The following is a 13466-nucleotide window of genomic DNA, read 5'->3' as shown; positions in this document are numbered from 1 at the left end:
GTGGGGAGAGGGTGAGGTCCAAGCTTCTTAGGTAAAATGAGTGATCTCTGCTCTGAGGAAGAACAGGGCTCTCTGCTCTAAACAACGCGGTAAACAAAGCTCATGCTGTCCCTCACATCTTCAGGAGACCGGGGCCTTTGGTAATCAGGAGCCATCATCTCAGTCCCGGGGCAGGAATGCGCTTTCTCCATTTCTGACTTCTTTATTTGTTCCCACTCCTTATGAGAGACACCTACACTGCCACTGAACTGGTTCTCAGAGCAACCAAATTCCTCTTGGGGCAGATCTGGCTCCCTGTCTCCTCCGAAGATCCCCTTTCCTGTTACTTTTCTGTGAATCTCTGCAAGTCCTTCTCTAGACTACAGCACCAGGCCTTCCTTGGGAGAGGGGGGCTTCACCTCACCATTACTAGCTCACCATTCGCCTCCACCCATCCCAAGAAGTGAGAAGCACCTGGCAGAGAGGATGGGATTCCTGAGAGATGCAAGAACTGCCTCCGCTTGGCTGCACCATTAGCTGCTCCCCCCGCTGCCCCCCCCCCCCACTCTTCAAGCCTGGTGGAGTAAGGAAAAGTGGAGGTGGGGAGGCTGGGAGGAGGTGCCGGGTCTGGAGAGGGGCAGGACCACTTCCTAGAAGGGAGGAGAGAGACTGCAATGTGGTGTTGGCCAGAGTCAACAACGTCCGGGGGAAGGAGGGGCTGCAGGTCTGGAGAATCTCAGGCTCTCTCAGTGGATAGGGAGGGGGAAGGGCGGTTGAGAAATAGTCATCCCCTCCGGCATTCAAAGCCGAGTGGCCCTCTAAGTCACTGGTTCCTGGAATACATGAAACAAGATCGAAGACTGTCAGGAGTATCCAGGGGCGCCACACTCCACAAGGACAGCTTCCCGGTGAGTTTGACATATTGCTGGATACATGTGTTTCTGGCCTCAGTTTCCAGGATCTTTCTCCCTGCCTTGACCTCCAGCTAGCATGAGGGAGGTCCTTCCCCTGGAGCCTGGGTGGTTGCTCAGATCAAGCAGTCAGCACAGAGACAGGACAGAAACACACATCTGTAGCAACAGCACAGATAGCAAGCAGTAACTTCAAGACCAGGGCTTGGGTAGAAGTAGCTTTGCCACTCCCAAGCTAGTCCACAGCAGCCTGATCTGCCACTACCTGATCTCCCGGCTTCCCTGTGCAATCCCAGGTACTCCCAGAAACTCACACCTAGCAGCTCTCGGCCATCCTTCCCTGGCAGTGTGGACACTGAAGGTTTTATTGAAACCTATGTAGGACCAGGAAATGGTTGACTCCAAGGTCCGGAGCCCCAAGGCCATTTTCTTCTATAGAAGGCAAGCCTGAACTTGCTCCCAAAAAAGGGAACTCCGAATTTATTTTATGCAAAGTAGAATTCACCTATGACTGGACGGTTCTAATGGGAAAATCGTGACAATTGAGTGTCTTTGGATATGACAGAAATCTTCCTTGAGTCCCACACTTCTATCCCAACAGGGCATCTTCCCAGGCGAGGATATTCATGGCTATGAAGCTGCAATCTGTTCACAGCAGAAAAGGGAATAGTCCCTCCCTACTGAAGCTCAAGAGCTGGGGATAATAAGTAAATGGAGGGGGTTACTGGGAGATTCAGGCCCAGACTGGACCAATGAGGGAGGCCTCCCACAAGAAGAGGGAAGGGCGTCGCTAAGAGAAGAAAGGGCAAGAGGTGTCACTGTGCGTGTGGTACTTGATAGGGGGAAAGCAGGCAGGGGCGAAATCACCGCACACCAGGCGACACAGGAAATGTCCACTTATTTCAGTAAACATCCAGAGCCTGCCCCCGGGGGTGGGAGCACACATTTACCCTTCGTTTGGGGTTTTCACTGGATTTAATGGGTTGCCTGGCTGGTTTTCCCTCAGGCACTCGCCATGCGGTGGACCCTGCTGCCACTACTGCTGCTGACTGTGCTACGCCGGAGCCAGGCAAAGAGGGTCCAGGAGAGGGTCCCGCTGTTCCGACTCACTCGGCAGGGCTCCTGGGAGAGCGATGGCAGCAACGCCACGGACTCGCCCTGCGAGGGGCTCCCGGCCACAGGAGTCACGACCTTGATCCTGGAAAACCGCAGCCTGGAGCGCCTGCCCAGCTGCCTGCCTCGCTCGCTGCGCAGGCTCGACGGCAGCCACAACCTGCTGAGCACCCTGAGCATGCGGGACCTCCGCCACCTGCCGCAGCTGCAAGTGCTGAGACTGCACCGCAACCGCATCGCCGCGGTGCACTGGAGCCCTGGCGGCCCAGAGGGGCTGCATACTCTGGACCTCAGCGACAATCAGCTGGCCACCCTGCCTCCTTGCGCTGGGTCCGTGCTGAGCAGCCTCCGCGTGCTGGTCCTTGCTGGGAACCCCCTGCAGGCGCTGCAACCGCGGACCTTCGCCTGCTTCCCGGCGCTGCAGCACCTCAACCTCTCAGCCACCGCGCTGGGCCGCGGCGCCCAGAATGGCATCGCCGACGCAGCGTTCGCAGGGGCGGAGGGCGAGCCCTTGGCCACGCTCGAGGTCCTGGATCTCAGCGGCACGTACCTCGAGCGAGGCGAGTCCGGGTGTTAGGCCGCCCGTGCGCAGAGCCGGGCTATGCACTGGGGCGGGTGCTCAAGGACAGAAGTATTCCTCTAGGTGTGCCAAGTGTTTAGTTGTCAGTAGTGGTCAACAATAACACCAGCTACATTTCCTCAGCAGCGGGGACTGTTAAATTAAAACTTTTACGTAGGAGGTTACCAAGTCACAGGAAGGTAGAATGGCACAGGTCAGTTAATGCTTGGTGCTCCCAAATCTGAGCCCAGCCATCCAGCCATTCTGGGTCCAGAGCTCCAAACCATAGTGTTTTGTTTTCTTTTGTTGTTGTTGTTGGTACTGGCGATTGAACCCAAGGGTGCTTAGCCATGGAGCCACACCCCCACCCTTTTTAAAATACCTTTTTTAGAGACAGGGTCTCATTGAGTTTTTTGAACTCGCGATCCTCCTGCCTCAGCCTCCTGATTCGCTAGGATTACAGGCGTGCGCCAACGTTCCCAGCAAGGTCGCTGTTTTTTTTTTTGTTTTTTTTTTTTTTTTTTGCGGTGCTGGGGATTGAACTCAGGGCCTTAGTGCTTGCGAGGCAGCACTCTACCAACTGAGCTATCTCCCCAGCCCATGGTCGCTGTTTTCTATTGCTTCCCAGCATGGCTGAGTGAATGTTGGTGGAATGGACACTTTAATAGTCACTTTGGGGGTTGGTTAGTGGATGAACTTGGCACCAAACGTGCAGTTAATGTGAAGTAACTGATGGTCTGAAGATGAATTCATTGATTTTTCTACTCCGTTGACTAAAATTGTTTCTGTGAATGTTGAATCATTTGAACAGGACACAGGCTACTAATGGTTTTCTTGCTCTTGGTGTTCTTAGTTTGATTTGCAAGGTTGGTTTTATTGTTTTTTGAAAAACACTTCTTGTGTCTGTAACCACCTGTTCTGTCAGGGACAAAGAAAAAAAAAAGAACAAGAATGGAAAATACAGAAGGGAAGAGGTACAGTCTCCATTTATTAGGAAAGCTGCAAAATTTGGTTTCGGAATCCACTCTAGGCCAGCTCCCCTCTCCTCACTTATATGCCTCAAAGGTTCCCCACTCCTGGGAGCCGTCACAGGCTGGTTATTTTGTGTGTGGAGTTTAATCAGGGGAGGCAGCAGTGGCTTGGAATGTCCTGGATACCAGTCTTACTCTGTCCCTTCTCAGCTGTGTGGCTTTGGGCCAACGATTCTCCTCTTTGGCCTTGGCCAACTTGGACTGGAAGAAAGGAAGTACTGGTCATCCTTGAGGGCCCTTCCAGATGAAAAGGCCCTGCTTCTGAGATCCCCAAAGTCAATAACTGTGTCCATGCCCAACAAAGACCTTTGTGACTTCTGGTCATTTTCGTTGTTTCCTTAATGATGGGCTGGTCTGAATTTGTGTCTTTTTGGGTAATGGACAGTGTCCCCTTGTGTTTCAGTTGAACCTGGGTGGATCAGAGACCTGCCAAAGCTCACGTCCCTTTACCTGAGGAAGATGCCCAGGCTGAGGCTCCTGGAGGGAGACATTTTCAAGATGACCCCTAACCTCCAGCATCTGGATTGTCAAGCTTCGCCAGCACTTACTTCTGTCCACACACACATCTTTCAAGACATTCCCTGTCTACAGGTCCTTCTGTTTCAGAAGTAAGTGTTTCTTAATCACATCATTGATTTTTACCCATTATACTATGTTGAATTTTATAGAATAAACTGAATCTTCATCTTTCTATCCTTGTTCTTCTAAATCTTCTCTGGAGTTTCATTCTTCCTCATCCTTTGGGGCAATTGAAACAGGTCCCAGGTGGTACACCCAGCCTAATAACCAGCAACCAGTCTAGTTCGTAGTCATATTAAAACTCCAAACTCTTAGATATTCAAGTTTCTTTATTCAAGTTTCTTTTAAGTCCAGGCTGAGAAATGTGCAGTGGGAAGAGGGAATGAGGACTTCAGGCCTCCCCTCAACTGGATCCACCTCCTTCCCCACTCCTCATGCAAGTTCAGTTCCTTGCAGGGTTTGAGCAGGTCTGGGGAGGGAAGGCCTTGCATCTGGGATCTGGGTTGGTGCCCTCTGGCGTGGTGGATGTCCAGTGTGTCCCACTTTTTTGCTTAGGAGCAACCGCTGACTAGGGTGACTTTTTTTTTTTTTTTTTTTTTTTTTTTTTGGTACTAGAGATGGAACCCAGGGGCACTTTACCACTGAGCCACATCTCCAGCTCTTTTTATTTTTTATTTTGAGATAGTCTCACTAAGTTGCTGGGGCTGACTTTGAACTTGTTATTCTCCTGCCTCAGCCTCCTGAGCCACTAGGATTATAGGCATGTGTCACTACACCTAGCAGAGCTGATATTTTTTAATAAAAGAGTAGTAATACTTCCCCAGCTGTCTTCCAGAGTCCAGTGAGATACTGTTATGAAAGTACTAAAGAATCTTGCAAATACCACTGGGTGTAAATACTACTGACAAAAAAAAAAAAAAAATCCCTGGGAAGTTTAGAAGTGGGTCTTGTTAGTTCTGTTTTACCCAACACGGTCACTAGAGGTGGAATTTTTCTTCCAAAAGTCTGAACAGTTATTCAAAGATAGAGCCATTCACTCCTTCTTCCCTTCATTTATTAAGCACACAATGTTGTGAGGGAAAACACTTTACATACCTGGCTCTAACTCCTTTTCTGAGCTTGATTAAAAAATCTAAGAACTGCATAAAGTGCCAGAATATCAGCATCTTAAAGTTTCTTTATCTGTAAAACAGAGATGTAATAATAGTACTTCACCTTGGAGCTTTTCGTGTGTGGAACACTTAATTTCTGGCACATAGTGGGTGTCCTAAAGAATTAGTGATGGTGGTGGTGGTGCTAGCCCCTGCTTTCAAGGAGCTCACAGTTCGGGATGTGATCAATAGCAATAGGCACAGGCCATGTGATGTGTTATAAAGTAGACAGAAACAGCAGTTCATCAGACTGGATCAGGAAGAACAGGATTGCAGCATAGTGGTGGAGGTAGATCCAAGCTTGTCTATGTGGGCATAGTTTAAATTTCAATATAGATGGCACACACTTAAAGTTGACCTTTCACCTTCCCTGGGGACAGAAGGGATAGAGCAGATCTGGGTGGTATGTCATTCCTTATCCAGAACATTAGCATCTGCTTCAGAGTAATAGTAAGAGGAGGCAGGTTCCTAGGTAAATGGAAGAAAGCTATCCTTTGGTCAGACAGGGCTTTCGGGAAAAGTGCAGCTCATGTTGATGATTAATTTTAAATGAATACCCATAAAAAGTGCAAAATCTATGAGGGACAGGAGACTTGGAGAGGAAAGAGTTGAGGCCAAACCTTCTGTGGGACTCCAGGGAATAAAGGGAGGAGAACCAAGAATGGATCTGCTGTTGTGAAGACTATTGGTAAAAATGACCACAGTAACTCCTCTCACCCCTGTGGGCAGGTCCCACTGCATAGCATAGCTCCTCTCATCAAAAGGTGGTGTCTGTTTCTTCACTGCTTCTAGTTGGACTTGGCCATGTGATTTGCTTAGGCCGGTGGGAGATTAGCAAATATGATATAAACATAAACTAGAACACAATTGAATGTTGGGGCTGGTCCTCTCTTGCTTTGGGGACCCCTTCACTGCCATGTGGAAGTCTAGGCTGACCTCCTGAGTGACAAGATGCAAGGAGAAATGTCCTGGCACACACCATTGACAAGACCACATACATGTGAGGACATCCTAGATCATATAGCCTCACCTGAGCTGGCCTGGACTACAAGAAGCACCAAGCAGGGCTGTGGATATAGCTCAGTTGATAGAGTGCTTGCCTTGCGAGCACAAGGCTCTGGGTTCAATCCTCTGTACCAAAAAAAAGAAGCACCAAGCAAACACTCAGAATCATGTGAAAGAAAAAAAATATTTATTGGTTTAAGCTACTAAGTTTGGGGGCACAGTTCTCTACTTAGCAAGAGCTAACTGATACACTTAGGTGAGGCATCTTTCCAAGGACCGGTCTTGTGTGCCATCAGTTATGGTACAGCTGCAGTGGCATCCATTCAATAAAGTTCTCATTAAGAAATTTGGGCTGGAGGGTGTAGCTCAATGGTAGAGCAATTGCCTAGCATGTGAAAGGTTTGGGATTTGATGCCCAGCACTGCAAAGAAAAAAAACTCTACCCATTATTGTCACTGGTCTATAATAGAAATACCTACTTTTGTGTAGAGATTTTTCATTCATAAACACCTTCATCATGAATTCATTTTGATATGACCTTTTGGCATGACAGTGTTATCTTTATTTGATATGAGAGATGATACTGACTGAATTAGGTTGGCAAAAAATGAGGTCCAAAAATCATTGAATGTTTTACCCAAAGCAATATCCTCTAACCCCTAACAATGATTTTTTCCATAACACCACCATGCCTTTCTGGGAAACTTTTAAAAAGTATCTGTAAAAGCCTAAGTTAATTTTTTTTCTTTTCTTTTCTTTTCTTTTTCTTTTTCTTTTCTTTCCTTGTGCCTGTGTGTGTTGCTTCAGTTGCAACTTGAGTTCCTTCCCTCCTTGGACCATGAATTCCTCCCAGGTCCTGTCCATCAACCTCTTCGGCAACCCTCTCACTTGCAGCTGTGAGTTGTCCTGGCTCCTTGTGGATGCAAAGAGAACCCTCCTAAGCAGGTAACACATTTACAAAGTAAGAGAACTGGGGCTGCAATCAGCCTTTAGGAGGTAAAGTTGTCTCAGTTTGCATCTTTGCTCACGTGATGATGCTGGGCATTTGAGCAGCCTTGGGCAAAGCACCCCTTCCTCCATTTACTTAGACCAGTGTGGTGGATGCTCTGTCCCCTTTCCAGCCAGCCAGCATGGAGGAGCTGACTTGGGAGGTTTTATATGTGTCAGGCTGGTAGGTGGTGATCTCACTTTCATTCAAAATCTCAATCAACAGGCCACATGTAATGGCAATGAAAGTTGGGATTTGTAGTCTAGCCATGTGCCCAGAGGGAAAAGGAAGTGGGTTAGGTGAACACCTAGCTTATCTCTGCTAAAGCCAGTGTATCTTTGCCTCCATTTTATAGACAAGGGAAATGGGGTCCAAACAGATGAGGTGCTTGCTGAACCAGACTCTTAACCACTGGACCCTGCTGAATCTCCGTGATTGTAGTCTGGTTTCCTGCTCCTGGCCATTCAACTCAAGGCCCCTAGACTTGTAGAGCTCTCTTACAGGACAGGAAAAAAAAGAACTCTGTGCAAGTTTTGAGTGGAAGAGCTGTTTTTGCAGTGGGGGAGCCACACCCACAGTGGTACCAGGAGAAGATGGGGCCTGGGGTACTAGAATATCCCCCCATGCTGAGTACTCTCAAACCACCCGCTCCAGCCAACCACTCCTTTTTGGGAGATAACCCCCCCATCTGCAGGATTCTTTTCTGACCTCCCACCCAAGCCCATCTGTGAGGTGGGACATGTTTCCCATGTTGTTCTCCACACTGGTTCCCAGGTCCTCTGCTGTCAAGGGTCTGTCGCTATGGTATTGATGAAGGAGTTGAGAATACTGGCTGGAGCCAGAGCGTGGCTTCATACCACTTCCTAGAGTTGATTTGGCAGTCACTTAACCTCTCTGTGCCTCTACTGCCTCAACTATGAAATGGGGATAAAGGTGCCTATCTGATAAGGTAGCATAGATTAAATTAGTTTACCATAAAGCGTGAAGGATAGTGCTCAGCACACGGCAAGCTCTCAGAAATGTTATCGAGTGTTTAAGTATCATCACAAGTACTCTCAGCTAGGAAGCAGACAGGTGAGAACAAAATGGCAAACTACCTTTGGAGAGCGGATGCCCTTTCACGGTGCTTGCCCCAGGTTTAGGCTCTGCCATTGGCTAGCCACGGTATCTTGGGCAGTTGGTTCCTCTTTCTGAACATCAGTTTCCTTCTGTGTCCAATGGGAGCAGTGATAGGAACCCTCTGAAGAGATATTTTGAGGGTCAGTGAGGCCACGTGTGAGGAGCATGTGCCAGGTTAGACGTGTTGGCAAGAGATGTGTTGACAAAGCTTGGCAGGAGGGGACAGATGCACTGAGGATTGGAAACCCAGCCCACGAGCAGCCCTGGAGCCAGACATCTTCTAATTGGTTGGCTTCTCCCCTAGGGCAGAAGACACCGTGTGCATACCAGCTGCTGGATCTGGAGGTCCCTTCTCAGTCCCTCTTCCCCTCTCCCAGCTGCCTGATGTGTGCAGGTCAGACCACAGTACCACCGTCCCGGCTTCAGACCCACCCTCCTTTGACCACTCAGCCTATGCTCCGTCTACACAGGGTCCCTCCACCCAGCCGAGCAAGGTCCCCTCTATTCAGCCTGCAGGAGGCCAGCAGGGTGTTACCAACACCCCCTCCCACACTGTGGTTTCCCTCTCACAAGCTGCATGGACACGTGGTGATGCTGGGGAGGGGACTGTCCACTCTGGTATCAACTCCACAGCAGGCTACCATAATTTCAGTGTTCCACCCAAGGCAACCAGCACAGCTGGGACAAATCATGGAGGAAGACAAACTACCAAGCGTGTCCTTGAACCTAATGACTCAGCTACCTCCACCCCACGGGCCAGCAAACACCGTGGTCCCTTTCCCACCTCAACGAACTCCCTTCGCACATCTCAGCCTGATCAGAAGACACAGGCCACCCCACAGGTCCCCCAACCGAGTCCCTCGGAAGGTGGGATTCCAGTCCTCTTGTTGGATGACTATGGTGAGGAGGACGGGACCAAGGAAGAGGTGAGAGCGCCTCACCAGTATGTCCCTTGTGATTACCACCCCTGCAAGCACCTGCAGACCCCATGTGCAGAGCTGCAGAGGCACTCAGGATGCAGCTGCCCTGGCCTCAGCCAGGAAGACACTATCCCAGACCCCCCCAGGCTACAGGGCGTGTCAGAGATGACGGACACCTCTGCACTCATCCTCTGGTGTGCCCCTAACTCAGTGGTGCGTGGGTACCAGATACGCTACTTTGCAGAGGGCGAGGCAGAGAACCAGTCGGTGGTGGAGAACATCTATGCCACCGCCCGTCAGCACCCTCTGTATGGGCTCTCGCCTGGCACCACCTACCGTGTGTGTGTGCTGGCAGCCAACAGGGCTGGCCTGAGCCTGCTGCGGGCCTCGGGCTGGAGGAGGGCGTGCACCAACTTCACCACCAAGCCCAGCTTCTTGGGCATCTTCGTGGGACTGTGTGCAGCCAGCAGTCTGCTGCTCCTCAGCACCCTGGTGCTGTCCCTGTGTCTCTGCAGGCGGGGTTGGACATCACGCAGGCAGTGCTACGACACACACTTGGTGGCCTTCAAAAACCCGGTGACGGCTGAAAGTGTAGTGCAGTGGTAGAGCACTCGCCTAGCGGGTGCCAGGCCCTGGGTTCAATCCCCAGTACCAAAACCACACAACAGAAACAACAGCAAAACCATCAGCCTGCCAGCCTTCGGTTATCTGCTGGAGCTCCAGAGCCTCCGTTGGCCGCCCAGCTTCCTTCTTCTAATCAGACTCCGTCTGCATGTAGAAAGGAAGATACAGAGGACAGGACAAAACAAACGACAACAAAACAACAGCCTGGTGGGCTCCGATTCCATGAAGCCAGCGTGCCCGGGACACACAAGGAACTTGCCACATGGTTTCTTAGCCCAAAGAACTACTGCTTTCCCTTCCTTCTACTTTGTTCAGAAACCCGATGGTCAATGCCAGACCACTCCCATTGGCACCTGCCATTCTTTTGTGTGGTCTCATCTGGGAGACTATAAAACAGTACTATACTGCTCCTTAGTAGCCAGTAGAATAGGAAGTAGGAAGAGAGAAAACAGAAATCACATAACCCAGTCTCTTCTGTCATATGGGAAATGACTTCCTTGGGTCTTCTCAGCCAACGTCCCCTTATGGTGAACCTTTGGCTAAGGCACAGAAGCTGTGTTATTCAAGAACTCAACTCCAGTGGACTCTAACCTGAGACTGGCTGCCAGGGAAAAGAGGTACTGGGTTTCCTGAGGCCTTTGGGTTTATTAATTGCATTTCAGGATAGGGCAAAAAATGTCTTTCCTGCCTTACAGTTAAAACTAGTCTTCTGGGAACATTTGTGAAACACGGGATAGCTTTAAAGTCAGCATTTATTGCATTTCACCGGAGTCTAAGTGGACAAAGATACTACGAATTCCTCTTTTTTAAGTTACACATGGCAATGGAATGTATTTTGGTCATACATGATGTGGAGTTACCCTGGTAGTGTATACAAATATAAGGTTAGTAAAGTCATGAATAATTAATTCTCTGTCTTTCCTATTCCCCTACCTTCTACCCTCCCTTACCCTTTGTCTAGTCCATTCTATTTCTATCATTTCCCTCCCCATCCTCACTTATTTTGGATTAGCATTCACAAGTCAGAACATTCAGCCTGTTTTTGGGGGGATTGGCTTATTTCACTTGGCATGATAGCCTCCAGTTCCATCCATTTACTGGCAAAGGCCATAATTTCATTCTTCTTTATGGTTAGGTAATATTCCATTGTGTATATATACATTTTCTTTACCCATTCATTAGTTGAAGGACACCTAGATTGTTTCCATAGCTTGGCTATTGTGAGTTGAGCTGCTTTAAACATGGATGTGACTGTGTCTTTATAGCATGCTCTTTTTAATTTCTTTGGGTATAGACCAAGGAGTGAAATAGCTGGGTCAAATGGTAGTTCCATTCCAAGTTTTCTAAGGAATCTCCATACTGCTTTCCATAGTGGTTGCACCAATTTGCAATCCCACCAACAACGTATCTTTCTCCCTACATCTTCGCCAATGTTTATTGTTACTTGTATTCTTTATAACTGCCATTCTGATTGGAGTGAGATGAATTTCAGTGTAGTTTTGTTTCTCTAATTGCTAGAGATGTTGAACATTTTTTTCATGTATTTTTTGATCATTCATATTTCTTCTTCTGTGAAATGTTTTATTCCTTTGCCCATTTATTTATTGGGTTATTTATTTTTCTGGTGTTAAGTTTGAGTCCTTTGTACATCCTGGAAATTAAGACCTTATCTGAGGTACTGGTGAAGATTTTCTCCCCAACTGCAGGATATCTGTACACATTCTTGAGTGTTTCCTTTGCTGCGAAGAAGCTTTTCAGTTTGATACCATTCCATTTATTGATTCTTGATTTTACTTCTTATGCTTTAGAAATCTTGAGGAATTCAGTTCCCAAGCGGATATGTTGGAGAGTTTGTCCTATTTCCTTCAAGTAAGTACAGGGTCTCTGGTCTAATGCTTTGATCCATTTAGAGTTGAGTTTTGTGCAAGGTGAGATATAGGTTTAATTTCATTCTATTACATATTGTTTTCCCAGCACTATTTGTCGAAGAGGCTATCTTATCTCCAATGTACATTTATGGTGCCTTTGTGTAGGATGGAATAACTGTTTATGTGGGTGTGTCTGTGTCTCCTAATGAAGTCCTCTTTTAGGAAGCATAAGCTTACTTTTAGGAACTTTGTTTAGATCTAGTAAAAAAATAGGAAAAAGAAAACCTCTAGGCTCTAGCCAAAGCATCTCTCAATTATATTAATGCCTTATGATTTGTCTCTTAGTATGGGATGTGTCTACTGTATTTTTTCCTTTTGACACAAACTTAGGGGGAAATAACTGCAGCCTTATTTCTAGATTTTAACATTCTGTATTAGCATTAGTCTTCTGTGGCTGCCATATTACCACAAACTAAGTAGCTTAGAATAGCAGAAATTTATTTTCTTATACTTCAGGCCAGAAACCCAAAATCAAGTTAGCAGGCTTGGTCCCTCCTGAAGGTGCCAATGGAAATTTTTTCTGCATCCTCCCCACCCCTTGGCTTCTGATGGTTGTTGGCAATACCTTGGTGCTCTTTAGCTTATAGACATCATTCCATCTATGCTTCCATCATCTCATGACATTGTGTCCAAATTTCCCTTTTGTTGTAGACACTTGGATTAAGGCCCAATGATTAAGGTCCCATATGACTTCATTCTGACCTGATTAAATATGCAAAGACCCTATTTCCAAACAAGGTCAATTCACACGTACTTAAGGTTAGGACTTGACTATCTTTTGGGGACATGATTTACCCCACGACAGACTTATTTCTTATGACAGAAATTTCTGTTGTAAGGAAAAGTCATTTGAATCCTATATATTGTTCCCAAAACATGCTGCAGAAACTAAGCATATTCAATTTTGAACTGAATAACTGAACACTATATATTTTTAGGTGTTTGAAATTTTGAAAAAGCATCCTAAAATTCTAATGTGTATCCCTAATTTCATCACACGTGTAACCAAGAGAATTGGACTGTTTTAAAAATTCTCCCCAAGCTCCTGCTTCAAAACTACAAAAGCCATAACTGTGACAAATTAGTGTAAAATCCTGACATGTAATTAAATGATTCCAATGTTTTTACATTGTCTATTCTGTGAAGACTTGAACTTTGTGATGTTTTAAGTCGGTGTGCATATGTACCCAAACATGCCTAAAATTTACAATTGCAATGTTTTATAAACTGGCAGAATTTATGTTTTATAACAATCCAGGCTCTAAAAATCTTAGGGGACTTGGACCATTTTTTCTAATGGTAGACATGGAAAAAGTACATAGGACAGAGCCAGATTAAGACCTTAATCCCAAAGAGACTATGGATCCAACATGTCACCCCAAAAAGCAATACTAAACTATCAATAAGCATAACACAGCATGAAATTCTAAATTTTCCCCCAAGTTTTCTTTTCTTTTTTTTTTTTTTTGTGGTGCTGGGGATTTGAACCCAGGGTCTTGTGCTTGCAAGGCAAGCACTCTACCAACTGAGCTATATCCCCAGCCCCCAAGTTTTCTTTTTAAAAAATATTTCTGCGCTCACACCTGGCTAGTGCCGAGATGCCCTCTACATACCTCTTG

General features: G+C 47.0%; 1 protein-coding gene across 1 annotated transcript; it reads left to right on the top strand.

The window, feature by feature from the left end:
* Window positions 1-748: 748 nt before the first annotated feature.
* On the top strand, window positions 749-11082 carry Lrrn4 (leucine rich repeat neuronal 4). Its single transcript, XM_047540797.1, has 5 exons — window positions 749-887; window positions 1897-2563; window positions 3997-4201; window positions 7076-7213; window positions 8680-11082. The coding sequence occupies exons 1-5, from the start codon at window positions 822-824 to the stop codon at window positions 9899-9901; spliced, it is 2298 nt and encodes a 765-aa protein (XP_047396753.1). The 5' UTR covers window positions 749-821; the 3' UTR covers window positions 9902-11082.
* Window positions 11083-13466: the final 2384 nt, after the last annotated feature.

Source organism: Sciurus carolinensis, chromosome 2, assembly GCF_902686445.1.
Source record: "Sciurus carolinensis chromosome 2, mSciCar1.2, whole genome shotgun sequence".
NCBI lineage: Eukaryota > Metazoa > Chordata > Mammalia > Rodentia > Sciuridae > Sciurus > Sciurus carolinensis.
The sequence above is the reverse complement of the archived record's forward strand: the minus strand, read 5'-3'. Positions and strand labels throughout refer to the sequence as shown.